At 42.3% G+C, this 24,122-nt stretch overlaps 2 protein-coding genes and 1 long non-coding RNA gene across 5 annotated transcripts in view; 2 read left to right on the top strand and 1 right to left on the bottom strand.

The window, feature by feature from the left end:
* Positions 1-12,291, top strand: part of GLDN (gliomedin) — a 63,455-nt gene extending 51,164 nt beyond the window's left edge. Inside the window, exons 6-10 of the mRNA XM_038580418.1 lie at positions 501-629; positions 3,346-3,429; positions 3,527-3,652; positions 4,673-4,823; positions 7,876-12,291. Of these exons, the coding sequence (XP_038436346.1) occupies positions 501-629; positions 3,346-3,429; positions 3,527-3,652; positions 4,673-4,823; positions 7,876-8,353 (968 nt within the window). The 3' untranslated portion in view covers positions 8,354-12,291. The remainder of the gene's footprint in view (positions 1-500; positions 630-3,345; positions 3,430-3,526; positions 3,653-4,672; positions 4,824-7,875) is intronic.
* Positions 12,292-15,761: 3,470 nt separating this feature from the next.
* Positions 15,762-24,086, top strand: LOC102156824. Of its 3 annotated transcripts, none has more exons than XR_005381659.1 (5): positions 15,762-16,067; positions 18,528-18,774; positions 18,982-19,087; positions 22,143-22,215; positions 23,889-24,086. It is a non-coding gene; the product is annotated as an uncharacterized LOC102156824 (long non-coding RNA). The 3 variants fall into 3 exon arrangements; XR_005381658.1 differs by having other exon boundaries at positions 15,763-16,067; positions 18,979-19,087; XR_005381657.1 differs by lacking the exon at positions 18,528-18,774 and having other exon boundaries at positions 15,786-16,067; positions 18,979-19,087.
* DMXL2 (Dmx like 2) overlaps positions 22,599-24,122 on the bottom strand; it is a 152,974-nt gene continuing 151,450 nt past the window's right edge. The window contains 1 exon segment of the mRNA XM_038580419.1: positions 22,599-24,016. Coding sequence (XP_038436347.1) covers positions 23,807-24,016 — 210 coding nt within the window. The 3' untranslated portion in view covers positions 22,599-23,806.

The raw sequence follows: 24,122 nt of genomic DNA on the forward strand, positions 1-24,122 counted from the left end.
CACCATTTTGACCTAACTATTTTGCGTGGGGTCCCAGCATTAGAATTGTATCAGAGCTCCTTAGATGATTCTAATAAGCAGTCAGGGTTGAGATCCTTCAACATGGCCAGTGACATGAGCATGAGCTTTGTCTCGAGACATACCTGAGGTTGAGTTCCAACCCTATTCCCAGTTGTGACCTTGGTCCAAGTACCAAACTTCCCCAAGACTTGGGTCACTGAGGAGCTACTAATACTGTCTCACAGAATGGTTGGGAAGAACGATGAGGAGGAGATTTGTAAAATTCTTCGCACAGTTCCTGGCACATAGTTGGAACTCAACATCCACTATGGGTGCTTCCTCAACTTTGCATGGACAAGTGCTAGGACACAGTTATGTCAGGGAAGGGGGGCTCAGCAATCCTCCCTGGAGCTACCCATTGTCCTTTCCCCTAGGAGCAACCCATCTCTGTTTATGGTGCTTGAATCAATCTCTCTCCCTGCCCCCTTCTTTCTCTGCAGGTGCCAAAGGTGACCAAGGCCCTCCTGGCCTCCCAGGACCCCCAGGCCCTCCAGGTCCCCCAGGACCTCCTGGAAGCAGACGAGCTAAAGGCCCTCGGCAGCCAAACATGTTCAATGGCCAGTGTACAGGTCACCAGCCCCTGCCCCTGCCCCAGGGAGCCCACCTCTTTGGCTAATGATCCCAAACTCTCAGGCTTCACTCAGGCTTTGCAATCAGAATTTTTTAAACAGAGGGAGGAGATTTTTGACTGAAGTGAGAGATCCCCCTTGAGACAGGCTGCTTGGGCAGTCTGCCCTGAGGGTGAGAACTTGTAGCAGGTTTAGAATTGGGCCTCCTCACCCTCCCGTCTTTTATCACCAGCCTGTTTCTCTTCCTTGCCAAATCCATCATCCCTTCCCCTGAAACAGTCTCAAAGGCTAAGCCATTCACTCTGGGAGTGTGAAGGGCTTGGCTGATGATGCTGGGGAGATGAGGGGGAGGTTCAGCTTGGTTAACTCCCCACAGTACTACAGTTCAGCCCTCACCACCGCTAAGCTTTTCATGCTAACGACGCGTGGGGCACAGCGCTAAGTGCTTAGTTCATTGGATTCTCACAGCAGTGTCATGACACAGGAATTGGTATTGCCGCCAACATACAGATCCAACACTGAAACCCCAAGGAGCTGTGTAGCTTGCCCAAGGTCACTCCATTAGTAAGTGACGGAGCTGGGATTCACGTCTGCCTGGCTCTGAAGCTCTGCTCTTAGAGAGCTTTCCTTTCAGAGATGGAAATTCTGACTTTGAGATTAAGCCAACCAAAGGCTAGGGACACCTGATCTCTGGAAGGCCAAGGGACTTATTTGTTGGCCAGTCTGTGACAGAGGTGGCCATAGGATTGAAAGCTAATTACGATGAAGGGCCATATGAATGAAAAACACTTCTAATGTGATGCTAGAACTTCTCCCCAGAGTGGTGACCTGGGACCTACTCACCTGCTAAGGCCATGAGAGGGCACAACTTGATGCCATCACTTCAGTGGCAAACAGAGAAAGGAGGATCCTGCCTGGAGTTTCTTGCACACTCATTGTGAATCTCACTGCCACTTCCCTAAGCTGTCTTTAGTTTTGTTTGGTGCCCTATTTTTGCAGGAAGACATTTTGGGCACACATGCTCAGCTGTCAGAGTGGGCGAATCTGTGCTTTCAAAGATGTCACCCCCCTCACCCCCCAGTCAGTGGAAACTGACTATAACTCTGCCCAGCAGTTAGTTCCATGACCCTCTGCCACCCACTCCATTAGCACCAGCTCTTTGTTCAGCTGCCCTCAGAGAATGAGCTGAGCTGCAACCTTCGCCTGGGAGAAGGGGGGAATCTGACCCGGGCCTTTACAGAGTCCTGGTTTGCCATAGGCTGTGGCAGCCAGGACACAGGTGCTTGGAGGAGAAGTACCCGTCCCTGCCTCACCTGCGTAAGAGGCTGGTCAGCAGGGGCTGGGCCTCCGTATTGTGAAAACTGCTTTGAATGAGAGGCTGTAATCTTCTGCTCTGCCTCCTAGAAATAAGTCCTCAGTTGCCACGCATCTTGCACCTGAACTTGCCTTCTCTCCTCCTCCAGTCCCATTTCTTTAGGCCCCTTCCCTCCCCCACAGCTCTAGAAGCAGGTTGGTACAAGATGAATTAATGAGAGCCTTTTCTTCAGACTAAGAATAGGGGAGTCTCTCTGTCCCCTTCCTGTGCAACCACGTTCCTTAACAGAAACTCCAGATGAAACTCAGAGGCAGCAGGATTGCATGTGGGGGAGTCATAACAGAACCCCAAGACTGCCCTCATCAGGGGACAGGAGGACTTGAGGGAGACACAGGCTCATCCCGCTAGAAAGAAGCTTAGAGTACATGGGGTCCTGCCCTTTATTTCACTAGTAAAGAAACCTTTCTAGATTATTCTGAGAGCTTGGGACAACAGAGGTGCCCCTTTCTATCTAGCAACTACAGGTGATTTGAATCTCTCAGAATTGGTCTAGGTGAGTGGGCTGAACTTCTCCAAAAAGCTTGATTTGCGTCTGCTCCCCTGCAGCCCCAGACCAGGTCCTTCTCCCCAGCCAGTCCACTCCCTCTGTCTTCACACTGGCCATGTTCCTCCCTTCTGTCCTGCTTCGGCTAACCTTAGACACCTCTTCACTAAAGGTGTGAATGAAGCACATCTGTTAAAGGGATCAATTATAACCCAGGTAGGATGACTTCTAGCTCGGGTATAGCTTCCAGCCAACTATGAATCAGGTGCCTGTCGAGGACCTCTGTCCCATAGACCTTCAAGCAGACACAGGTGGGAGATGGTGGAGGAGAGCTCCAACATCTCTGGGCTCCTTCTTCCTCTGTGGTTCCTCCCTTTGGCAGTCCAGGAAGACGAGATAAAGGTGACTACCCTATCCAGAGGCCCCATCAGCTTCCCTGAAAGTGAGAATCCTTCCAGGAAAATGGAATCCGTGATGGTGATACCACCTAGCCAGATGGGCCAAGAAAGTGTCAGAAAGGCTCTCCTCTCCCTCCAACCCCAGAATGCTGAGGGCTTGAACAGGCCACTTTTCCCCTTTCATTGACATCCTCTTGGGATTGTATTATCTTAGCAGCTGTGATTATGGAAAGCTTGTGGGGAACTCACCAAGTGGAGGGTGGGGGCCAGGTGGGGGAATTAGAAGTGTATGACTTGTTGCTTAAAAAAGCAAGCCACCAAAGAACTTGGTGGGCCTATTGTAGGGGCTGCTTATAGGACTAGAGTCTGAAATGAAGTGAGGGGAAGCACCAGTTATAACATTACACAAATCTCACTATGCCACTGCACTTGCTCTGATCCTTGTCATCGTTGTTTTAGGTGAGACATGTGTGATACCAAATGATGACACCTTGGTTGGAAAAGCTGATGAGAAAGTCGGGGAACACCATTCTCCACCAGCAGGTTCAGAAGCAAAGCATCTTGTTTTGAAATTCAGATATTGGATGCCTTAAAGTCATAACTGGAGGATGACTAATTTTCCTTTCTCTTCTTTTGGTAGAATCCATGATCGCTTCCATCGGAAGTCCGACACAAGTATTGAAAGTTACAGAGACATTTGGGACTTGGATAAGAGAGTCTGCGAACAACAGTGATGAACGGATCTGGGTGACTGAACACTTCTCAGGTACCTTCACTTGGCAATGACTCGTGTCTGTGTTGTAGTTTGCTCTTCATCTGTTGCCTGCCTTCAGGCTTATTCTATTTCTGTGTGTCTGAAATCCCTACCGACTGGTGTCACAGAACTGCTCGTTATTTTCAAAAGCACAAAGGAAGGAATGGGCAGACCACTTTTCTCAGTTGAGCACACTGATGACAAGCCTCACAGCTCAAATCACCGGGGCATGACCAGGGTGCTCCAGTGTAGCTTATCCAGTTTTAGGCAAAGTATCTAAAAGGGAACAAATAGCATTATGACTACAGCCTTATAAAGCCCAAAACCACAATGTGGAAGAAATGTCAGAAACAAATTCTCGTGCACCGTCCATCTTTCTGTAAGGAGAGTACTTTTGGCCATCTTTCCTAGATGCCTGTTGGACAGAGAGTCCAGGGGACAAGGTGAAGTGCCATCGTGCAGCATGCTGCATCTGAGCATGGCCCTGGTTATGCTATCCTGGAGGCATGGTCAGGGATTGCCAGTGGTGGTAGCAGTAGCCTCGTTCCTAAAGGGGTCTGACTACACTCACTGGGCAGAGCAGTTGCCGAGACACTGCTTCATTTCCTCAGGGCTCAGTGATCAGCTGGTAGTGACTACCCGGATTCCAATGGAGAGGGACTCGGTGGCTCAGAAAGAAAGAGGAACACTGAATTAGCAGTGGCAGGAGAAGGTGGAGGTGACTGCCCAAGTGCCAACTATTTGCTGTTCCCAGTACAGCCTATATCAGTCTGATAGAAGATTTCATAAACAATCTAGAGAGTTCTGGGAAGGAGTGATACAGTTGGCCTGGGAGGAGCAAAGCCAACTCTGTGGCTTCTATCTTTGAAGGACAGTTCAGGAATCCAGAGAAGAGAATTGGACTTTGGGTCTGGGGGTCTGAGACTCCAACCTGGACACGGACCCTTGCAAGACACCTCACTCTTGACTTCCATTCCTGTAACTCCCTCCCCTGACTCACTCCCATGCCTTTCCCTGGCTTTTCCCCTGCAGGCATCAGGGTGAAGGAATTCAAAGACCAACCCTCACTGCTGAATGGCAGTTACACACTCGTGCACCTCCCCTATTACTTCCATGGCTGCGGGCATGCCGTTCACAACAACTCGCTCTACTACCACAAAGGAGGCTCCAACACCATAGTGAGGTGAGTCATCCGGGCCACAGCCGCCCTCCCCACGCATCGCAGACCGCACCTGTGTGGTGCTTTAGTTATCTGAGAGCTACTTAGGGGGTGGGACAGTGGTTCCCTCAACTTTCTGTCCCCAGAACCTGGCACACAGGGTCAGTCAGGGTTTGCTGACTGAGTGAACCACAGGACACAATGAGTGAGCCCCAGGACCCAGCCCTGGCCTGGGGTCTGCCGTATTGCTGGTGGGGATACCAAGAGTGAGGACAGAGCCAGAGAGTAGACCTAGAGAGATCAGGATAAGCCTTCTTATCCTTTGAGAAAAGAGGCAGGAAGAACCGAGGGCTCCCTTGTCAGGAAGGTGTCACACACCGAAGTCAGTTTTATCCTGAAAACCCTTGGGTGTGAAGAATGTCCCATCACGGCTCCAATCATTGAAGACCAAAGACTGAAGACGGTGTGAAGTCAGGGGTCTTTGTGTTCTGACTGACCTGTTGTCCTGACGGGACCCTCACCAGGCTACCTCTCCTCCTCTTTGCTCTCCCAAGGGAGGTGGTCCCCTGAGTAGACCGAGCAGTGTCTTCCTGGCTCCCCAAAAGAAGTGCTAAAATTTTGTCTTTGTGGCTCAAGAGGAAATCAAGCTCTAGGCTTTTGAGGCAGAAGCAGGTCATCTTGGGCAAGTCAAGAAAGCAGGGAACTCAGTCAGGGTCCAGCTTCCCCTACTCACTGTGTGCCTTTGGAGGAGACCCCACCTCCTGCGGGCTGCAGGTCCTCGTCAGACTGAGAGGAGGGCCCAGAGCCTCTGCAGCCTTCCAGCAGTACCCCTATCTGAAATGACGCCAGTGTTATGAAAGCCACAGTCCCAGTCATTCAAAACAAGAGATAAGGACCCAAGGGAAAACTAGGCCTGTCATCTCTCTCCCTCACCACCTTCCTCCCCTGGAAGAGGCCCAGCTGGACTGACTTTGCTGGCGTTAGAGTGTGGGTCAGGCTGGGGACAGGACACACATCAGCTGTGGCTGGAAGCATCCCCGCCTTGGCCTCTCATCCCCTCTACCAGAGCCCCCATCGTTTCAACATCTCCCTGGCTACATCATTTGGATGAGTCTTGTGCTACAGAAAACAGCAACCAGCCCACCTCCTGCTCAGAAGTCAGCACTTCCCGGCATGCTCCTCCCTGTGACTCCTCCTCATTAAATCCTGCAGTTCCCTACTGGCCCTGGGATGGTTTTACGTAGGGATGAGGGCCATAAGGGAGTTCTGGGGTGAATGAGCCCTGGAAAGAGGATTGGCCACTCCAAGAAAAAGTGTCTTTTTTTTTTTTAAGATTTTATTTATTTATTCATGAGAGACATAGTCTTTTAATGAAGCTTAGCATGTGATGCACTGCTTAGGCCTGTCCTGCAGCCCTGCCTTCTACCAGGCCTCAGGCAGGGGGTCGGGGATGGAGGGTCATGGGGGTGGGGGGCAGGTTGGAATCAGACCCTGTTTCTCCTGCAAGGGATAAGCCCTTTGGAATGCAGCCGCTAGGCACCAGGACCAGAGCAACGGTAGGATGGACCAGATGGCAGTCCTGACGTCAGAGGACGGAGAAGCCTCTGAGCTGAGCTGGGCAGGCAGCGCTTACAAGCCCTCACTTTCTTCTGGCTTCTTTTCGCACTTACTTAATTGGCTTCCAGTTGGTTAGCCACAGTCATGCTTTCCTCGGCTCTTCTGCTGCTCAATGGCTCCCTCTTGTGCCTTTCTTTTATTTTAGCCTGATGTTTCTGAATTTTCATTCCTGGAGCTAGGTAACTTTTGAATCATAATCAACTTTTTGACAGAGTCTGGATTTAGAGTCTGCAAATCAGGCCACCTGCAGGAGCGGAGGGCCATGGGAGTCCACGCTGTAGCTCAATACATCCTGTCACTCTCCTGACAAGAAAGTGGACTTCATGGCCATGACTTTGCCACATCTGTTCTCAGCGGGCACTTTTCTTCTTCATTGAGACTGCTGTGACACTTTTGTCTTAAAAACTCCAGCATGGGGGTATCTGGGAGGCTCAGTGGTTAGGCGTCTGCCTTTGGCTCAGGGTGTGATCCCGGGGTCCTGGGATTGAGTCCCACATCAGGCACCCCACAGGAAGCCTGTTGCTCCCTCTGCCTAGGTCTCTGCCTCTTTCTGTCTCTGCCTCTCATGAATAAATAAATAAAATCTTAAAAAACAAAACAAAACAAAAACCTCCAGCATAGGTTAGAAGGAGAACTCCCAAACTTGCAGTTAGAAAACTTAAATTCAAACTCTGGCTACTCACTTATATTCTCAGGCCAGTCACTTCTCCTTTCTCATTTGTGAAATGAAAAGGCTGGACTAGATCATTTTTAAGGCCCCTTGCAGGTCTAAGAATCTTAGGGCATTTCAGGAGGTTAGCAAACACCTGAAGAGTCATGAGGGTAAGGAATTTTCCTGGGGCTACATGGCTCACAGGTGCACACTGAGATGTAGTCACCATCCTTTACATCCTTTTTTTTTTTTTTTAAGTTTTTATTTATTTATGATAGTCACACAGAGAGAGAGAGAGAGAGAGGCAGAGACATAGGCAGAGGGAGAAGCAGGCTCCATGCATCAGGAGCCCGACGTGGGATTCGATCCCGGGTCTCCAGGATCGCACCCTGGGCCAAAGGCAGGCACCAAACCACTGCGCCACCCAGGGATCCCTATCCTTTACATCCTTGATGTACAGAGCATAGGGTAGACCAGTGGAAAGAGCGTGGCCTAGAATGTAGAAATGCAGAGTCCCAGGGTGCTTAGTGGCTCAGTCAGTTAAGCATCTGCCTTTGGCTCAGGTCATGATCCCAGAGTCCTTGGATCGAGCCCCATATTGGGCTCCTGGCAAGGCAGGGAGCTTTTCCTTCTCCCTCTGCCTGCTGCTCCCCCTGCTTATGCTGTCTCTCTGTCAAATAACCTTAAAAAAAAAAACAAAACTGCATAATCCTAGGCCCCACTCAGTTTACTAGATAGCCACAAACAAACCAAACTACCATTGTCCACGAAAATGCTGACTCATATCTACCTTTTTACGCATTTCAGATTTGAATTTGGCAAAGAAACATCCCAAACTCTGAAGCTTGAAAACGCCCTGTATTTTGATCGAAAATACCTCTTTGCCAATTCCAAGACTTACTTCAATTTAGCTGTGGATGAGAAGGGCCTTTGGATTATCTATGCTTCAAGTGTGGATGGCTCGAGCATTCTGGTCGCCCAGCTGGATGAGAGGACATTCTCTGTGATGCAACATATCAATACCACGTACCCCAAAACCAAGGCCGGCAACGCCTTCATTGCCCGAGGGATCCTTTATGTCACAGACACCAAGGATATGAGGATAACATTTGCTTTTGATTTGTTAGGAGGGAAACAGATCAATGCTAACTTTGATTTAAGAACTTCCCAGTCTGTTCTTGCCATGTTATCATACAATATGAGAGACCAGTATTTATATTCGTGGGAAGATGGCCACTTAATGCTTTATCCTGTGCAGTTTTTGTCATCGGCATTAAACCAGTGATAAGATTCATTCTGTTCACCCTCAGTAACTTTCAGATGTTCTCTGGCACCATTTATACCCCAACATAAATCTTGTCTTTAGGGTAACCAGGTATTTAGCTGTCGTAGTCTCAGGGAGGTGAGTGTTGATATGGTCAGGGAATCCCCCTGCAGTTCAGATTCCTTAGGGGAACATAGCAAAGACTTGCAGTCAAAATAGCTGAGATTTGGTGATTTCTCCACAGACTGGCTGGGTGAGTTATACCCCTTCCTCTTTAGGGCCTTATTTTTCCTGACTGATAATAGGAAAGGGCTGGTGAGAATGATTAGCAAGATTTCCTCTACCTGTAGGAAACTCTGTTGCTGCTCTCACAACTGTTATATATTTGATTTTGTTTGGGGTATTTAGCCACATGCTGAGCAAATTTACGTCGGAGCTGATAAGCCCGATTGCTTGAGCGGTGAAAGCCTTAGTACTGACTTGTATTCAGTGTCTTGGGCGGCCGCACGGACCCTTTCAGGCTACGGAGGGACCTTATTACCGTAACTTATTACCTTCCTCTGCCTCTGCACCTGCCACCACAGCACCAGAATGAAAATTACCCTCGGCTCCTGATTGCGGCTCAAGATAAGCAAAAGCCAGACACAGCTACGTGCTCGGGTTTGCTAATGAACCGGGAACAGGCCCTTCAGGCTCCTGTCCATCTCGGGTAGTGCTGGTTTGCAGCTGGGGGTAAACGTTGACTCCTCAGGCCCCCCTAGCTGCTTCTTGCTCTGCGACGCCTCTGCTCTCAGAGCACAGAATATTGTGTAAGGAGCATTCGTCTGGCTAGAACCATGGGAAGCACTTTGTGGTTTTCGGGAGAGGTACCGTATGTGGTTATTATCTAGAACAGGGACGGGCAAACTATGGCCCTTCGGCCAAACTTGCCCACTGCCAGTTTTTGTCAGTTGCGTTAGAATAGTTACAAGCATTTGCTTGCGTAGCCCAGCTTGTAACCGCTTTTGCTCTGCGATGGCAGAACCGAGTCGCTGCAAAGAATCTGAGCAGGGGCCTGCAAAGCCTGAAACGTTCACCCGCTGGCCCTTTACAGCAAACGTTTGCCGACCCCTGGTCTAGGATGTAAAGTGAGCCTGACTGTTGGAAGGGCTTCTTCACCGCGGGCTCTTTGTTATGTTTTGTTTTATTCCACCCTAAGAAGGCATAATTTATATGGTTTGAGTGTTTGGTCGAGGGGAAGGGTGAGAACAGTATAAAATTAAGGGGACCTCCCCGAAAGCAGTTAGTAAACTGCTCTTTCCCTAATAGTCTTTGGATTTTTTTTTTTAGGTTTCATTTATTTATTCATGAGAGACACAGGGAGAGAGAGAGAGACACAGGCAGAGGGAGCAGCAGGCTACATGCAGGGAGCTCGACGTGGGGACTTGATCCGGGTCTCCAGGATCACGCCCTGGGCCAAAGGCAGGCACTAAACCGCTGAGCCACCCAGGGATCCCACTGATAAAGTTTTAAAGAATATGATCTGGTCTCCTTGGACGCCAGGAGACCAATCCAGCTTAACTTGCACCTGAATACCCTATGTTTATGCCAAATCAGTTCTTCAAACATTATGCAGCCTGGGGTCCAGGCAGGGCTGCTAAGAAGAGAGAGGAATCTGGAGAGTTACTGGGTCCTACAGCCAGGAAGGGGGCCTAGGGAAAATCTTACGCAAAGATTTTTCATCAATTTGCCTTTACTTGAATTCCTGTGTGTGGAGGAGGAGAGCTACATGCTCCAGGTTCCCCCCTCTCCCCCCCCCATAAGTTTCAATTCATACTCAGTCCTGAGTTGGTGGCTTTATACCTTATTAAAAGAAGCATTTTAAAACTTAGAGGCTTTACAGATTTGAATATTTAAATCCTCCTAACTCCTGAAAACACTTAGGCAGCTACTGGGGACTTGTTGTTGTTGTATTCTCAAAATAGCAGATATTTGAAATTTGTTCTCCACTTTATCACATTGGTTGTGTCATGTCAGCATAGCTTCTTAAAAAAACTCTTCGAATTCATGTTTTGTAACAAAGTAAAATAGTTTCATGTTTAAGATCAATGCATCTGATGAATACTAGTCTTCTTTTAAAGTATTTAAATATATGTGTTGCTGTTTCTGCACACAGGGGACCTGGATATGAATACAGTTTCATAGTAACAGTGGTATTAGTAATAATAATAGTATACAATACTAATTGTATATATGGTAGAAACCAAAACAGGTTATTGAATTAGCACATATTCCTTTTAGAAAAAAATTTTTAGAAGCCTCAGTCTTGATATCTGAGCTATCCTGGCTCCTTTGACTGTGGGTATGGAATCATATACTTCTAGAAAAACTCATACTGGGATTTTTTTTTCCCATGGCAGAGGGACAATGGAGTCTGACCAAGGTATAATGGGTAATGCTATAATATGGTTGAAAGTTTGTCTTTACGTGTACAAAAAATTAAGATTTTACTCATTCTTGCCCGCAAACCCTACTTAAAAAAAAAGTTTGGGCTCACTGCTAAAATAGATCATACAGCCTAATGTTTTAAAGCCAAGATATCATTTTAGAAGTTTACACTGTCACTTACAATCAAAGTTGCTTTAAAGCACTTTCCAAATATCTGCACTTCTGATGTCAGAATCAAAGCAGATAATACTCTAATGCTTCTTTAATCTAATGTAGATAGCTCTCCTCTGGAAAGTAAATAACACCATCCTCCCAACCTCAAATGTAGGCTGGACCCTGTTTCAAAGCGTTTTCTCTCAAACTGATAATGTGTCCTATTGAAGCCATGCAGGCGGTGATGGGCTCAGCGTATCACTAAGCACAGATGTTATGAGAGAGAAATAGCCCTGGGGTGGAAGTTTTAAAATGAAATGTTCTGGTCTTAGGCCCTTTCACAGTCTAATTACCTTCAAGGTTGCAAAGTGAAGGTTCAAATAAGATATTATGATCCTTGAAGGAGCCACAAGTCCTTCCAAGTTCATTACTACACAGGTGGGCTGTGACTATTTGATGTCAAACCATCTGAAGAAGCGTGTAGATAGGGCTTTTCAGTTTTCACCCCACTGCTGTGACCTAGTATAGCAAGCTATTAAAAGCGATAATTTCCAGTCTGTAACCACAGGTCTGAACCATTCTGAACAATGAATGAATCCTGAGGAATGGCTCTTTTCTGGTTGTCATTACTTCACGTTAGCCAGTACAATAATCACTGCTAAATACAATCACATGTTGAAACAAGTGTATTCTTATTTCTTGTTAATTTACATGTAACATTTAAAAGAAAAAATAACAACCCAAAACAGTACTATGGAAGAATTATATTGGTTGCTCCTCTGTTAAAACTCTTGCAATTTGCTAACTCCGGAAAACTCAAAAGTCATTGATGTGGACTGTGTTCTCTATAGGAAAACATGAAAACTATATAAAGCTAGTAACTAGAACCAGAAGCAGATAAATGCAATGAAGATCTGCTAATTTATTGGCATAGGCAAAGCAACTTGAACATAACATTTTGGCCTAAACATTAAAAAGGACAGGTTTAAAAAGAAAAAACAATAAAACCTGACTTTGTGTGAATTTGGGCAAGTATCTTCATCCCTCAGTGCCTGTTTCATCTGTATAATGTATAATAGTATTCTTACTTCCTCGCATTTTTCTATGAGAAATGAAAAGTGCTATGAAAATTATACAATTCTTGAGAAATTATTGTTACATTTATAGTTCATCCCTAGGGAGAATCAGAGTGATCCCATTGTTCTCACAGCCTGATTCAGGGGCCACAGAAATGGATCAGGGCCACGCCACACGGTTTCTGTCCATTGGCCTGTTCGATTAGGTAGTTAACACTTCATACCAGCATAAGCAAAAAGAGTTCTTAGTTCTACAACAAATTTACAATAAAACTGGGCCAAATAATGAAAAATACTATTTGAGAACCTGTTGCCCTGACCTGCTTCTTTCTAACCTCCTCTAAAGGGTCTGTGCTGTTGGGTAGCCCACGCATGAACTGATGATGACTTTTGTAAACAAAAAATTACAAAGCAAAAAGAAAAAAAAATCCCATTAAAAAATAGTAGTATCGCTCCTTTATCATTAAGTTAGTTACCATAGAGTGTAGTATTGGTTTCAGGGGTAGAATTTAGTGATTCATCACTTAGATACAATACCTAGTGCTCATTACATCACAAGCCCTCCTTAATGCCCATCACCCAGTTACCCCATCTTCCTACCCACCTCCCCTCCAGCAACCCTCAGTTTGTTTCCTAGAGTTAAGAGTCTCTTACAATTTGCCTCCCTCTCTGTTTTTTATCTTGTTTTAATTTTCCTTCCCTTCTCCAATGTTCATCTGTTTTGTTTCTTACATTCCACATATGGGTGAAATTATGTGATATTTGTCTTTCTCTGACTTATTTCACTTAGCATAATAACCTCTAGTTCCATCCACATTGCTACAAATGGCCAGATTTCATTCTATTCGATGGGTGGGATATTTCATTATATGTATATATCACATACATTTTTTAAGATTTTATTTATTTATTTATTCATGAGAGACACACAGCGAGAGGCAGAGACATAGGCAGAGGGAGAAGCAGGCTCCATGCAGGGAGCCCAGTGTGGGACTGATGTGGGACTCAATCCCAGGACCCTGGGATCATGCCCTGAGCCAAAGGCAGACACTCAACCACTAGGCCATCCAGGCATCCCTATATCACATCTTCTTTATCCATTCATCAGTTGATGGACATTTGGGTTTTTTTCATAATTTGGCTATTATTGACAGTGCTGCTATAAATATTGAGGTGCTTGTGTCCCTTCAAGTCAGTGTTTTTGTATCTTTTGGATAAATACCTGGTAATGAAATTGCTGGGTTGTAGGGTAGCTCTATTTTTAACTTTTTTTTTTTTTTTCAACTTTTTGAGGAACCTCCATCCTGGTTTCCAGAGTGGCTGCATCAGTGTGCATTCCAACCAACAGTGTAAGAGGGTTCTCCTTTACAGTGCCTCACCAACATGTGTTGTTTCCTAAGTTGTCAATTTTAACCATTCTGACCAGTGTGATTATCTCATTGTGGTTTTGGTTTGCATTTCCCTGATGATGGGTGATGTTGAACATTTTTTCATGTCTCTGTTGGCCATGTGTATGTCTTCTTTGGAGAAATGTCTGTTCATATGTTCTACCCATTTCTTAACTGGATTATTGTTGGGCTGTTGATTTTGATGAATTCTTTATAGATTCTGTATACTAGCCCTTTATCCAATATGTCCTTTGCAAATATCTTTTCTCATTCCATAGGTTGCCTTTTCATTTTGTTGATTGTTTCCTTTGCTGTGAAGAAGCTTTTTTTTTTTCTTTTTTTGATCTCAATGAAGTCCCAGTAGTTCATTTTTGCTTTTGTTTCCCTTGCCTTTAAAGAAATATCTAGTAAAAGTTGTTGTGGTTGAGGTCAGAGAGGTTGCTGCCCTGTTCTCCCTTAGGATTTTGATGGATTCCTATGTTACATTTAGGTCTTTCATCCATTTTGAGTTTCATTTTGTGTATTATAAGGAAATGGTCCAGTTTCATTCTTCTGCATGTCCCTGTCCAGTTTTTCCAGCACCATTTGTTGAAGAGACTGTCTCTTTTCCAATGGATATTGTTTCCTGCTTTGTTGAAGATTAATTGACCATATTATTGTGGATTTATTTCTGAGATCCTTATTCTGTTCCTATTCCATCAATCTACCTGTCTTTGTGTCGGTATTACTCTGCCTCAATGATTACAGTTTTGTAATACATCTTGAAGTCTGGGATTGTGATGCCTCCTGTTTTGTTCTTTTTCAAGATTACTTTGGCTATTTGGGGTCTTTTCTGGTTCCATACAAATTTTAGGATTGTTTGTTCTAGTTCTGTGAAAAACGGGGGCATTATTTTAAATGAGATTGCATTGAATGTGTAGATTGCTTTGGGTAGTGTAGACATTTTAATAATACTGTGCTCCCAATCCATGAGCATGGACTAGCTTTCCGTTTGTCTCACCTTCAGTTTCTTTTTTTTTAATAATAAATTTATTTTTTATTGGTGTTCAATTTGCCAACATACAGAATAACACCCAGTGCTCATCACCTTCAGTTTCTTTTATGTTTTTTATTGTGCTAAGAGTACAGGTCTCTAAGCTCCTTGGTTAAGTTTATTCCTAAGGATTCTATTATTATTGATGCAGTTGTAAATGGGATTATTTTCTTGATTTCTCTTTTTGCTACTTCAATATTAGTTATAGGACTGCAACAGATTACTGTATACTGATTTTGTATTCTATGACCTTATTAAATTCATATATCAGTTCTACTGATTTTTTTTTTTGGTAGAGTCTTTAGAGTTCTCTATCTATAGTATCATGTCATCTACAAAGAGTAAAATTTTTACTTCCTCCTTGCTGATTTAGACACTTTTCATTTCTTTTTGTTGTCTGATTACCATGGCTAGGACTTTCTGTATTATGTTGAATAAAAGAGGTGAGAGTGGACATCCTTGTTTTGTTCCCAATTTTAGAGGGAAATCTCAGTTTTTTACCATTGTTGTTACCTATGAGTTTTTCATATATGGGCTTTACTATGTTTCCTCTAAACCTACTTTGTTAGGGTTTTCATCATGAGTGGATGTTACACTTTATCAAATGCTTTTTTTGCATATACTGAAGTGGTCACAAGGTTTCTGTCCATTCTCTTTTTGACGTCATGTATCACATTGATTTGTGAATATTGAACCCCCCTTACATCCTAGGAATAAAACCCATTTTATCATGGTGAATCATTGTTTTAATATATTGTTAGATTCCATTTGCTAATATTTTCTCAAAGATTTTTGGATCTGCATTCTTCAGAGATATTGGCCTGTAGTTCTCTTTATTTGTAGTGTCCTTTATCGGATTTTGGCATCAGCATGATGCTGGCCTCACAGAATGAATTTGAAAGCTTTCCTTCCTCTTGTATTTTTTGGAATAGTTTGAGAAAAATAGGTTTTAACTGTCTTTTAAATGTTTGATAGAATTCACCTATGAGGACATCGGTCCTCAACTTTTGTTTGGGAGTTTTTTGATTACCAATTCAACTTCACTGTTGGTAATCAGTCTGTTCAAATTTTCTGTTTCATCCTGCTTCAGTTCTGGTAGGTTATATGTTACTAGGAATTTATTCATTTCTTCCAGGTTGTCTAATTTGCTGGCATATAAATGCTCATAACATTCTCTTATAGTTCTTTTTATTTCTGTGGTTTTTTTTTTTTTTTTTTTTTTTTTTTTTTACCACCATTTCTGGTTTTGTTCAGGTTTTCTTTCTTTCTTTCCTTCTCTTCTTTTTTTTTTTTTTTTTTTTTTAATGAGTCTGGTTAAACATTTAGCTATTTTGTTGATCCTTTTAAAAAAAACCAGCTCCTGGGGATCTCTGGGTGGCTCAGCAGAAGCTCTTTGCCTGTTGTAGGCTATGTTTGGCCCCTGGCTGGGTGGGTTGTATATTAATAAGGTGTGTGCCATATTGGAAAATGAGACCAAAGTGTGGGGCAGGGAGGTGGGGCTTGGTGTAAGCAAGTTAGGCAGTGAGTGTCGTGGTTTCTGTAGGTGACCGTGTGTCTGTGCTGAGGGGGTAGGGCAGGGAAATGGTGCATGCCAGCTCCTTTGTTCCTGGAGGAGTCTCCTTGTGCTCCCTGCCTCTTGGAACCACACTCTGAGATGAGTAAGTCACTCTCCCTCCCTTCTGCTCTACGCCTTTTTCAATCTGCTGTGTCCATGTTGGATTTTCACTGGCTGTTTATTGTGTTGTCCCTTTAAATGCGGGGACTCACCCAGAGCCCAAAGCCAAGCCTGAGTTTTAAAATTCCAGGCTTTAAGTCCCATGGGTTATTAAGAACTTAAGAATTGGCCCCTGTTGCCTTCAGAGCTAAGTGTAATGGGGATCTGTCTTCTAGTGTGATAGGCTGTTTATCAGCCTTCTGTGCTCCACCAGTTCTCTCCAGACCACGAATGGCCATGGTCTGTTTCACTTCCAAACAGCATCTTTGCCCTTCCTACCTTCTTTGATGTGGTCTCCTCTCTACTTTTAGTTGTGGAGTTTGTTTTGCGAGTCTTCAGGTCATGTTCTGGATTATTTACACTGATGTGAACGTTACATAGCTGTATCCATGGGATGAAGTGAGCTTTGGGTCCTCCTTCTCCACCATCTTCCCTTAGGTTGTAAGCCTTTATTTCTTTAATTATATATTTTTTACTCCTATGTAGGAACCCCAGGATGCATATATTGGGCTTTTAATGGTTTTTCTTCAACTCACTGAGGCTGTTTACTTTCTTCTAATGTTTGTTTCTTTGGGGAGTTTCTATTGTTCTATTTTCACATTTAGTAATGTTTTCTTCTGCAGTGTGTAATCTGTGAATCCCATCCAGTGTATTTTTCATCTCAGATATTGTAGTCTGTAGTTCATTTCTAGAAGTTTTGATTTTTTAATGCTTTATTCTCTCCAGTCTAAAGCTTCTGAACATATAGTATACACTTATAATAACTATTTTAATATCCTTTACTATCACCTGTGTTATTTCTGGACTATTTTTTGATGGATTGAATTTTCTCCTCAGTAGGCTCATAGCCTACTTCTTTTCATGCTTGGTAATTTTTATTAAATGTCAAACATTATGAATTTTACCTTACTGGTTCTTTTTGTATTTCTGTAAAGATTCTGGAACTATATTTTGAGCTGCAATTAACTTGGAAATAGCTTAATTCTTTCCTTTTTAGGCTTCTTAGGTGACACTACTGCAGTGTTTAGTCTTTCGCTGATTTTTGTCCCATTAATGCAGCAAAACTCTTATTAGTACCTAACACCCTATGAATTATGAGGTTTCCTTTTCCTGACCACCAGTAGTTTCCTCCTACAGATGCACTGATTCATGTTCAGCTGAACACATGAAGAGGCACTTCTGCAGACCTCTCTCGTAGCCTTCTCAGTCCACTCTATCTTGTGCTCCCCCAGATGCCCAGTTCTATTTGGTAACTTGGAGAGACCATCAAGCTTTGCTGGCTTTCCTTCCTTGCTTGTGGCTTAGAAATTTTCTTCAGGTAGTAAGTTGGGACAGTAATAATGCTTACCTCTGTGGGATCCCTGTCCTTCACTGCCTGATGTCCCATATCTTGTTTTATATAATTTTTTTGTTTCAAGTAAGCAGGTAAATCTAGAGCTTCTTACTGCTTTGACAGTAGGAAGTTCTCTACCTCCTTTTAAATCTCTCTCTCAGAGCATTTAGGCTTGAAATCTCCTACCCTGAGGAGGAAGCGGGGGTCAGTTTTTCTTAGGGATTGGGGTAATAAAAATCTCACAAGCTTTTTCCCTCCAGCTCTTCTCATCATTGTGTATATTCTCCTTTACTTTGGAGCAACACAGGAACCAAGACTCAGATTTGAGTTTTGAGTAGGAAGCAAGTCAAAGGTTTTTGTTTTGTTTTTGTCTGCTTTGGGTCCTAAGCTTTTGTGTCTATATAGCTTATGTTAAATAATCTCCCATGGAGTTCAAAGATCTAGTAGCCTAGCATTAGATATCTAGCATAGATTTCTGTCAGGGGCTTCAGGAATCTGTGGAGAAGACTTCCACATCTGTGGGGAATGTTTATAATATAATGTAGGATTAAGGGAGTGTGAACTCTGGAGTCAAACTAATTTAGAATCCCTGTACAACTGAGTTATAGTAATTCTCTAAGTCTCAACAATTTTTCATTTGAAAATAGGGATCTTAAAAATGCATTATCTCTAACAATAGATACAACCTCTCATAGGCTTGTTTTGGAAGTGAGATAATCTATGTAAGTAGCTTAGCCCAGGGCTAGTGTGTACAGTCAGTAATCCATAAATAATCATTTCCCTGGAGAAAATACCATCATAATTGCATCCCAATCTCCTCTAAAACTTCCAGTGGAACCCAAATATATAAGTATTCTAGGTATATAACATTGACTCATACAAATGTACCTTTTTATAAACTATATCCTGGCACAATAAAATTTTAGTTACAGACACAGTTGATAATGCTTATAAAAACACTTAAGTAGAACTTCCAGTTTCAGCCTGAATAAATAGAGCTTGGAAGTCATCATTCCTGTCCATATCTCAAGAAGAAAAGCACAAAATATAAAAATCAACACATTTTCTTAGATCCATTAGAGGATGTGAAAGCACAGGGGAAACTGCCACTCTAAAAACTGAAGAGACCTGCAAATACAGTGAATGACCACCTACTTCAAGTAGAAGCTGCCAGAGCCAGTTACTGGTAGGAAGACTTAAAAAGTAATTCCTGGAGGCTGAGTGTGGACCAGCTTAAGGGTTAAAGACTCCTGGAGCAAAGTCTTAAGGGACCCCACACTTGTGGGTTTTACCACCAGAAGCCCACCAACATATTAAGGTAAGTAGAGGAACAAGAATAAGAATTTTGTCCTACTTCTTTTCAGAAACCATGAGAGGAAGGAAGAGTGGAGTGAAATATTTAAAGTATTGGGTGGGGGAGGGTGGAAATACCAACTTAGAATTCTATATCCAGTAAAGTTATCCCTTCCAAAGTGAAGAAAAGACTTTCTCAGATCAGTAAAAACTGGGACTCTTTTGCCAGTAGGCCTGTCTTCCAAGAAATGTTAAAAGAAGTTCTTCAGAGAGATCGAAAATTATGAGTCAGAAACAGATCTATATCAAGAATGAAAGAGCATTAAAGAAATGTGAAGGTAAAATGAAACTTTTATTTTCCATATTCATAATTGATCTAATAGATAACTGTTCAAAGTATAACAGTGGCAATATATTGGGATTATAGACAAGGAAAAGAAATGACAGCAATGTTATAGTAATGGGAGGGAGCAATTGGGAATACTGTGTCATAAGGTACCTGTACTACCTATGATGTGGTATAAGGTTACTTGAAAGTAGCTTAGGTTTTTTTTTTTTTTTTTTTTTTTTAAAGATTTTATTTATTTATTCCCAGGTCTCCAGGATCATGCCCCGGGCTTGAAGGTGGCCCTAAACATCTGAGCCACCCAGTCCACAAGTGTGCAACTCTTGATCTTGGGTTTGTGAGATCAAGCCTCCAGCTGAGTGTAGATTACTTAAAAAAAAAAAATCTTAAAAAAAAAAAAAACCTGTAGCTAGGTGAACTAAGAAAATAAAAGACATGAAAGTACTAATATTAGAAATGAGGAAAAAAAAAAAAGAAATGAGACAGGGGTCATTATTGATCCCATGTATGTTAAAAGGAAAATATATATTAATAACCTATGCCCATATTTGATAATCTAAATTAAATGGACTAATTCTTTGAAAGATATGATTTACCAGAATTCACAAAATTAGAAGTATCTTTTTTTAAAGATTTTATTTAGTTTATTTGAAAGAGACAGAATAAGGTCGGGGAGAGGCAGATAGAGAGGTTATAGGAAGACTCCCTGCCGAGCAGGGAGCCCCATGCAGGACTTCATCCCAAAGACCCTGAGATCAGGGCCTTACAAGAAAAGTATCTTGGCAGCCCGGATGCCTCAGCGGTTTAGCGCCGCCTGCAGCCCAGGGAGTGATCCTGGAGACCTGGGATTGAGTCCCACGTCAGGCTCCCAGCATGGAGCCTGCTTCTCCCTCTGCTTGTCTCTCTGCCTCTCTCTCTGTGTGTCTCTCATGAATAAATAAATAAAATCTAAAAGAAAAAAAAAGTATCTTAAGAGGCTTATATCTATTAAATAAATAACTAACCTTCCAAAAGGAAAGCCTCAGGCTCAGAGAAGTTTCATTGGTAAATCTTGCCAAGTATTTGAAGAAACAAGACCTATTTAAAATCTTTGAGAAAATGGAGGCAGAGCTACTTCCTAACTTGTCCTGTCTTAACCTAAATACCAAAACCAGCTAAAGGCATTGCAAGACAGGAAAACTACAGACCAACTTCTCTATTTTGCATAGAGGCAAAAACCTTCAATAAAATATTCGCAAACTGAATCCAGAAATGCATACAAAGAATTATAAACCATGATTGAGATTTATTCTAGTTTTGTAAGTCTGGTTCAAGATTTAAAAACCAATTAATGTAATCTGTCATATCAATAGACTAAAGAAGAAAAATCAGATTAATCAATAGGTGCAGAAAATGCTTCAAGAAAGATTTACTACAAAGCTACAGTAATCAAGACAGTGTGGTTCTGGCAAAAGGACAAATAGATCAGCAGAGTATCTATACAAATATAGTCAAATAATCTTTGACAAAGGAGCAAAGACAATTCAGTGGAGAAAAGTTAGCCTTTCCAAAGAATAGTGTGAGGACAATTGGACATTCAGGAGCAGAAAAATGAATCTAGACACAGGTCTTTAGTGACAGTTAATTCAAAAATGGATCATAGACCTAAATATAAAATGTAAAATTCTAGATGACGACAAAGCAGAAAATCTAGGTGACATTGTTTAGGTTTTTTTTTTTTTAAATGGGTTTTTACACATAATTGCAAAAGCACAATCCATGAAAGCAAAGCATGAGTTAGAATTTATTAAAATTAAAAGCTTATGTTCTAGAAGACACCATTCAGGGAATGAAAAGCTAAGCCCCAGGCTGGAAGAAAATATTGGCTAAATAACATCTGATAAAATAATTTGGATTCTAGATACATGAAGAACTCTTAAAACTCAACAGGATAAGGGACACCTGAGTGGCTCAGGGCATGATCCCTGGGTCCTGGGATCGAGTCCTGAATCAGGCTCCCTGTGGGGAGCCTGCTTCTCCCTCTGCCTGTCTCTGTCTCTTTCTCTGTCTCTCTCATGAATAAATAAAATCTTAAAACAACAAGAAAACAAGGCTCAACAGTATGAGAACCACCCAATTAAAAAATGCGCAAAAGAGTTAAAAAGACCGCTCACCAAAGAAAATACACAGATGAAAAGATGTTTAAGAAAGGATGTTTAACATCCTATATCATTAGGGAATTGCAAATTCAAACAATAGATACCATTGTACGTCTTTGATAATGGGCTAAAATTCCCAAACACCTACCAAATGCTGATGAGGATGTCCAACAACAGGACTGCTCAGAATTCAGCAACTCAACAGAATTCACTCACTGCTGGTAGGAATACAAACTGGTACAGTCACTTTGGAAAACAGTTTGGCAGTTTTTCACAGAGGTAAAAAGTTTTAATCTAAGATCAAAAAATGTCACCTAAGGTATTTACCCAACAGAGTTGAAAACTTATGTCTACACACAAGCCTCCAGGAACTTTACTGCATATTGCTCAGTGAAAGACCATCTGAAATGGCTGCATCATCTAGGATTCCAACCATAGGCCATTCTGGGAAAGGCAGTAGAGAGATCAGTGCTAGGGGTTGGGGGGACCTGGGGAGGAATGAATAGGTGAACATGGGACTTGCAGGGCCAAGAGACTATTCTGTATGATTCTGTAATGGATACATGATACATATATTTGCTAAAACCCACTGAAGTGTCAGCACAAAGGATGAAGCATAATATAATCCACAGACTTTAGCTAATGCATCAGTACTGGTTCCCTAGCAGTAACAAATTGTATCACACAAATGCAAAATGTTAGTAAGTGCAACTGAGGGGGAGGGGAAAAATAGAAATTCTAGTATTGGCTCACTTGTTTTTGTAAACCTAAAACTTTTTAAAATGTATTTAGAACTTTTTAAGACAAAATTATTGTGACACATGGCAGATTACTGTAAAGCAATGCTCAAAGAAGGTGGCAGCTACTGTAAAAATCTGAATTTCATTTCAAAATTCTATTCTCATGCAGACTGGTACTACAGTGTAACAGTACAAAGATGGAGGAGATGCAACATGCACTGGTTACTACGTACTAAACTGTGGTAAGTCTACGTCTATATTTGCAATTTTTGTCAAATTTGTGTTTCCATGCATTCAGACCTCCTTTCCTCGCAGTGACTCCACCTAAAAACACTATTCCCAGCTCAGCGCCTTCACCAGTGTCAGCCCTAAAATCAGCATTTGATTCAATAAATGAGAAAAGGTACCATTCACATTAGTTCCTCCCCAACTAAGCCTCAATGCTGAGTGCCTGCTGTCTGGCTCACCACTGCATCCTGTTGCCTAGAGTGGCTTCTGCTACAGGAAGTACTCAGGATCTGTGAATAAATGAACGGCCTAGCAGCTTAATTCTTTTAACAGTTAAATATTTATTCAAATTTAAAATAAGTAGTTAAAAATACTATCAAAGAACACCAGACCAAACTAAGGTAAAACTCTAACAAATAACATTTATTTTTCTTTTACATAAGTATTTCACAGCCCAAACATCACATCGCCTTCAGAGAAAGGTACTTTTATGCCATTATATTTTACTATTTACCACACAGGCATTAAACATTCTCATTAACATGATGAGACAATTTGCTGGTAAACATTTAAACACACAGACATTGGTTTCAATATCAAGAACATTTTTTTGGTCATAACCAAGGAGGTACATCAAAATATGACAACATTGGCTAATAATTTATAAGCAAATAATATTTTAACTCTGCATAGTTTATACAATAGGCTGTGGTAATAAATAATATCACCGATCTCATCAACTATTAACTGGCCACAAAAAGCCTAACATTCATTTAAATTATGATATGAAATGCTCTATTGGTGTAGTTTCAACATAGCCTTAAATTTTGTGGGTGTTTAACCCTGAAAGAAAAAGTACTCAACTGGTATGCTGGTCAACTACAAATACGTCATGTTCACGTATTACATTCCTAACATGAAGGCAGATATTTAAATAGAAAAACTAGCAGTCCAAAAAATGTGAGTGTGCAAATTGTAAGGAAAACATTGCATTTAAATTTGCACTCAATTGCAAGGTACAGTACTAGCTCAGTATAAACACTAACAGGAAAAATAATCAGCAGGAAAGAATGGAAATGACCTCTCCCAGCAGAGAACTAGTCACTCACGCTGCACCACAGCTTAGAAAGTGTTTCTGGTGACCTAGAGCATCTCACACCTTGTGACTATCCTTCACTGAACACAGGAGCCTGCAGGCATGCTTCCATCAGTGGTAAGACTAGGAAGAAAAACCTGAATCAGCAACACTTTCTTCCTTAATTTGGTATAAAGGTTCTTCCCATTATAACTTACTAACATGCTAATTTCTAACCTCAAATGTTCTCTGAATCAGGCTTGCTAAATGCTGTAAAGAATAGCTACCCTTCATACAACACTAGGGTTTTTTGTTTTTAAGTATGTCAGCATGATAACAAGGTACATGCACGGTCACTCTACCAGCCTGTATGGGCAATGCTCAGCTTGGATCAGTTTCAAATTCTACACAGAGATTCTCTGTATTGTTTCCAGTGTGTGAACAGCTGCTTGGAAAGCAGAAATGCCTATCAGTTACTACAGTGTATTTAAACTGAAATGTTTATAAAAATAAAGCCCCAATCGTTAAGTCTACAGAATGTCAAGGATTCTGTTGGGGATGTTAAAAGCATTGGGCAAAACCCTCGTTTTGAGCGTGCCATCTGCCCCACAGGAGAAGATCCGGTTGCCTGGGATGATGTCAATCTGCATGACTCCGGCTCCGAGGTTTCTGAAGATGGACTGCTTAGCATGTTCATTTTTGAATGAATGAATCAGGCCATGGCCTGTCAATCTCCAAACCTAGTTTAAAAGAGTAAAAGTACCAAGTGTACGTCATTAAAAAGAGAAAGAAAAAGACCAAAAGCAAAAACATGGCCTTCACTTCTATTGCCCTGGAACTGGCCTA

Source organism: Canis lupus, chromosome 30 (genome assembly GCF_011100685.1).
Source record: "Canis lupus familiaris isolate Mischka breed German Shepherd chromosome 30, alternate assembly UU_Cfam_GSD_1.0, whole genome shotgun sequence".
In the NCBI taxonomy this organism is placed as follows: Eukaryota; Metazoa; Chordata; class Mammalia; order Carnivora; family Canidae; genus Canis; species Canis lupus.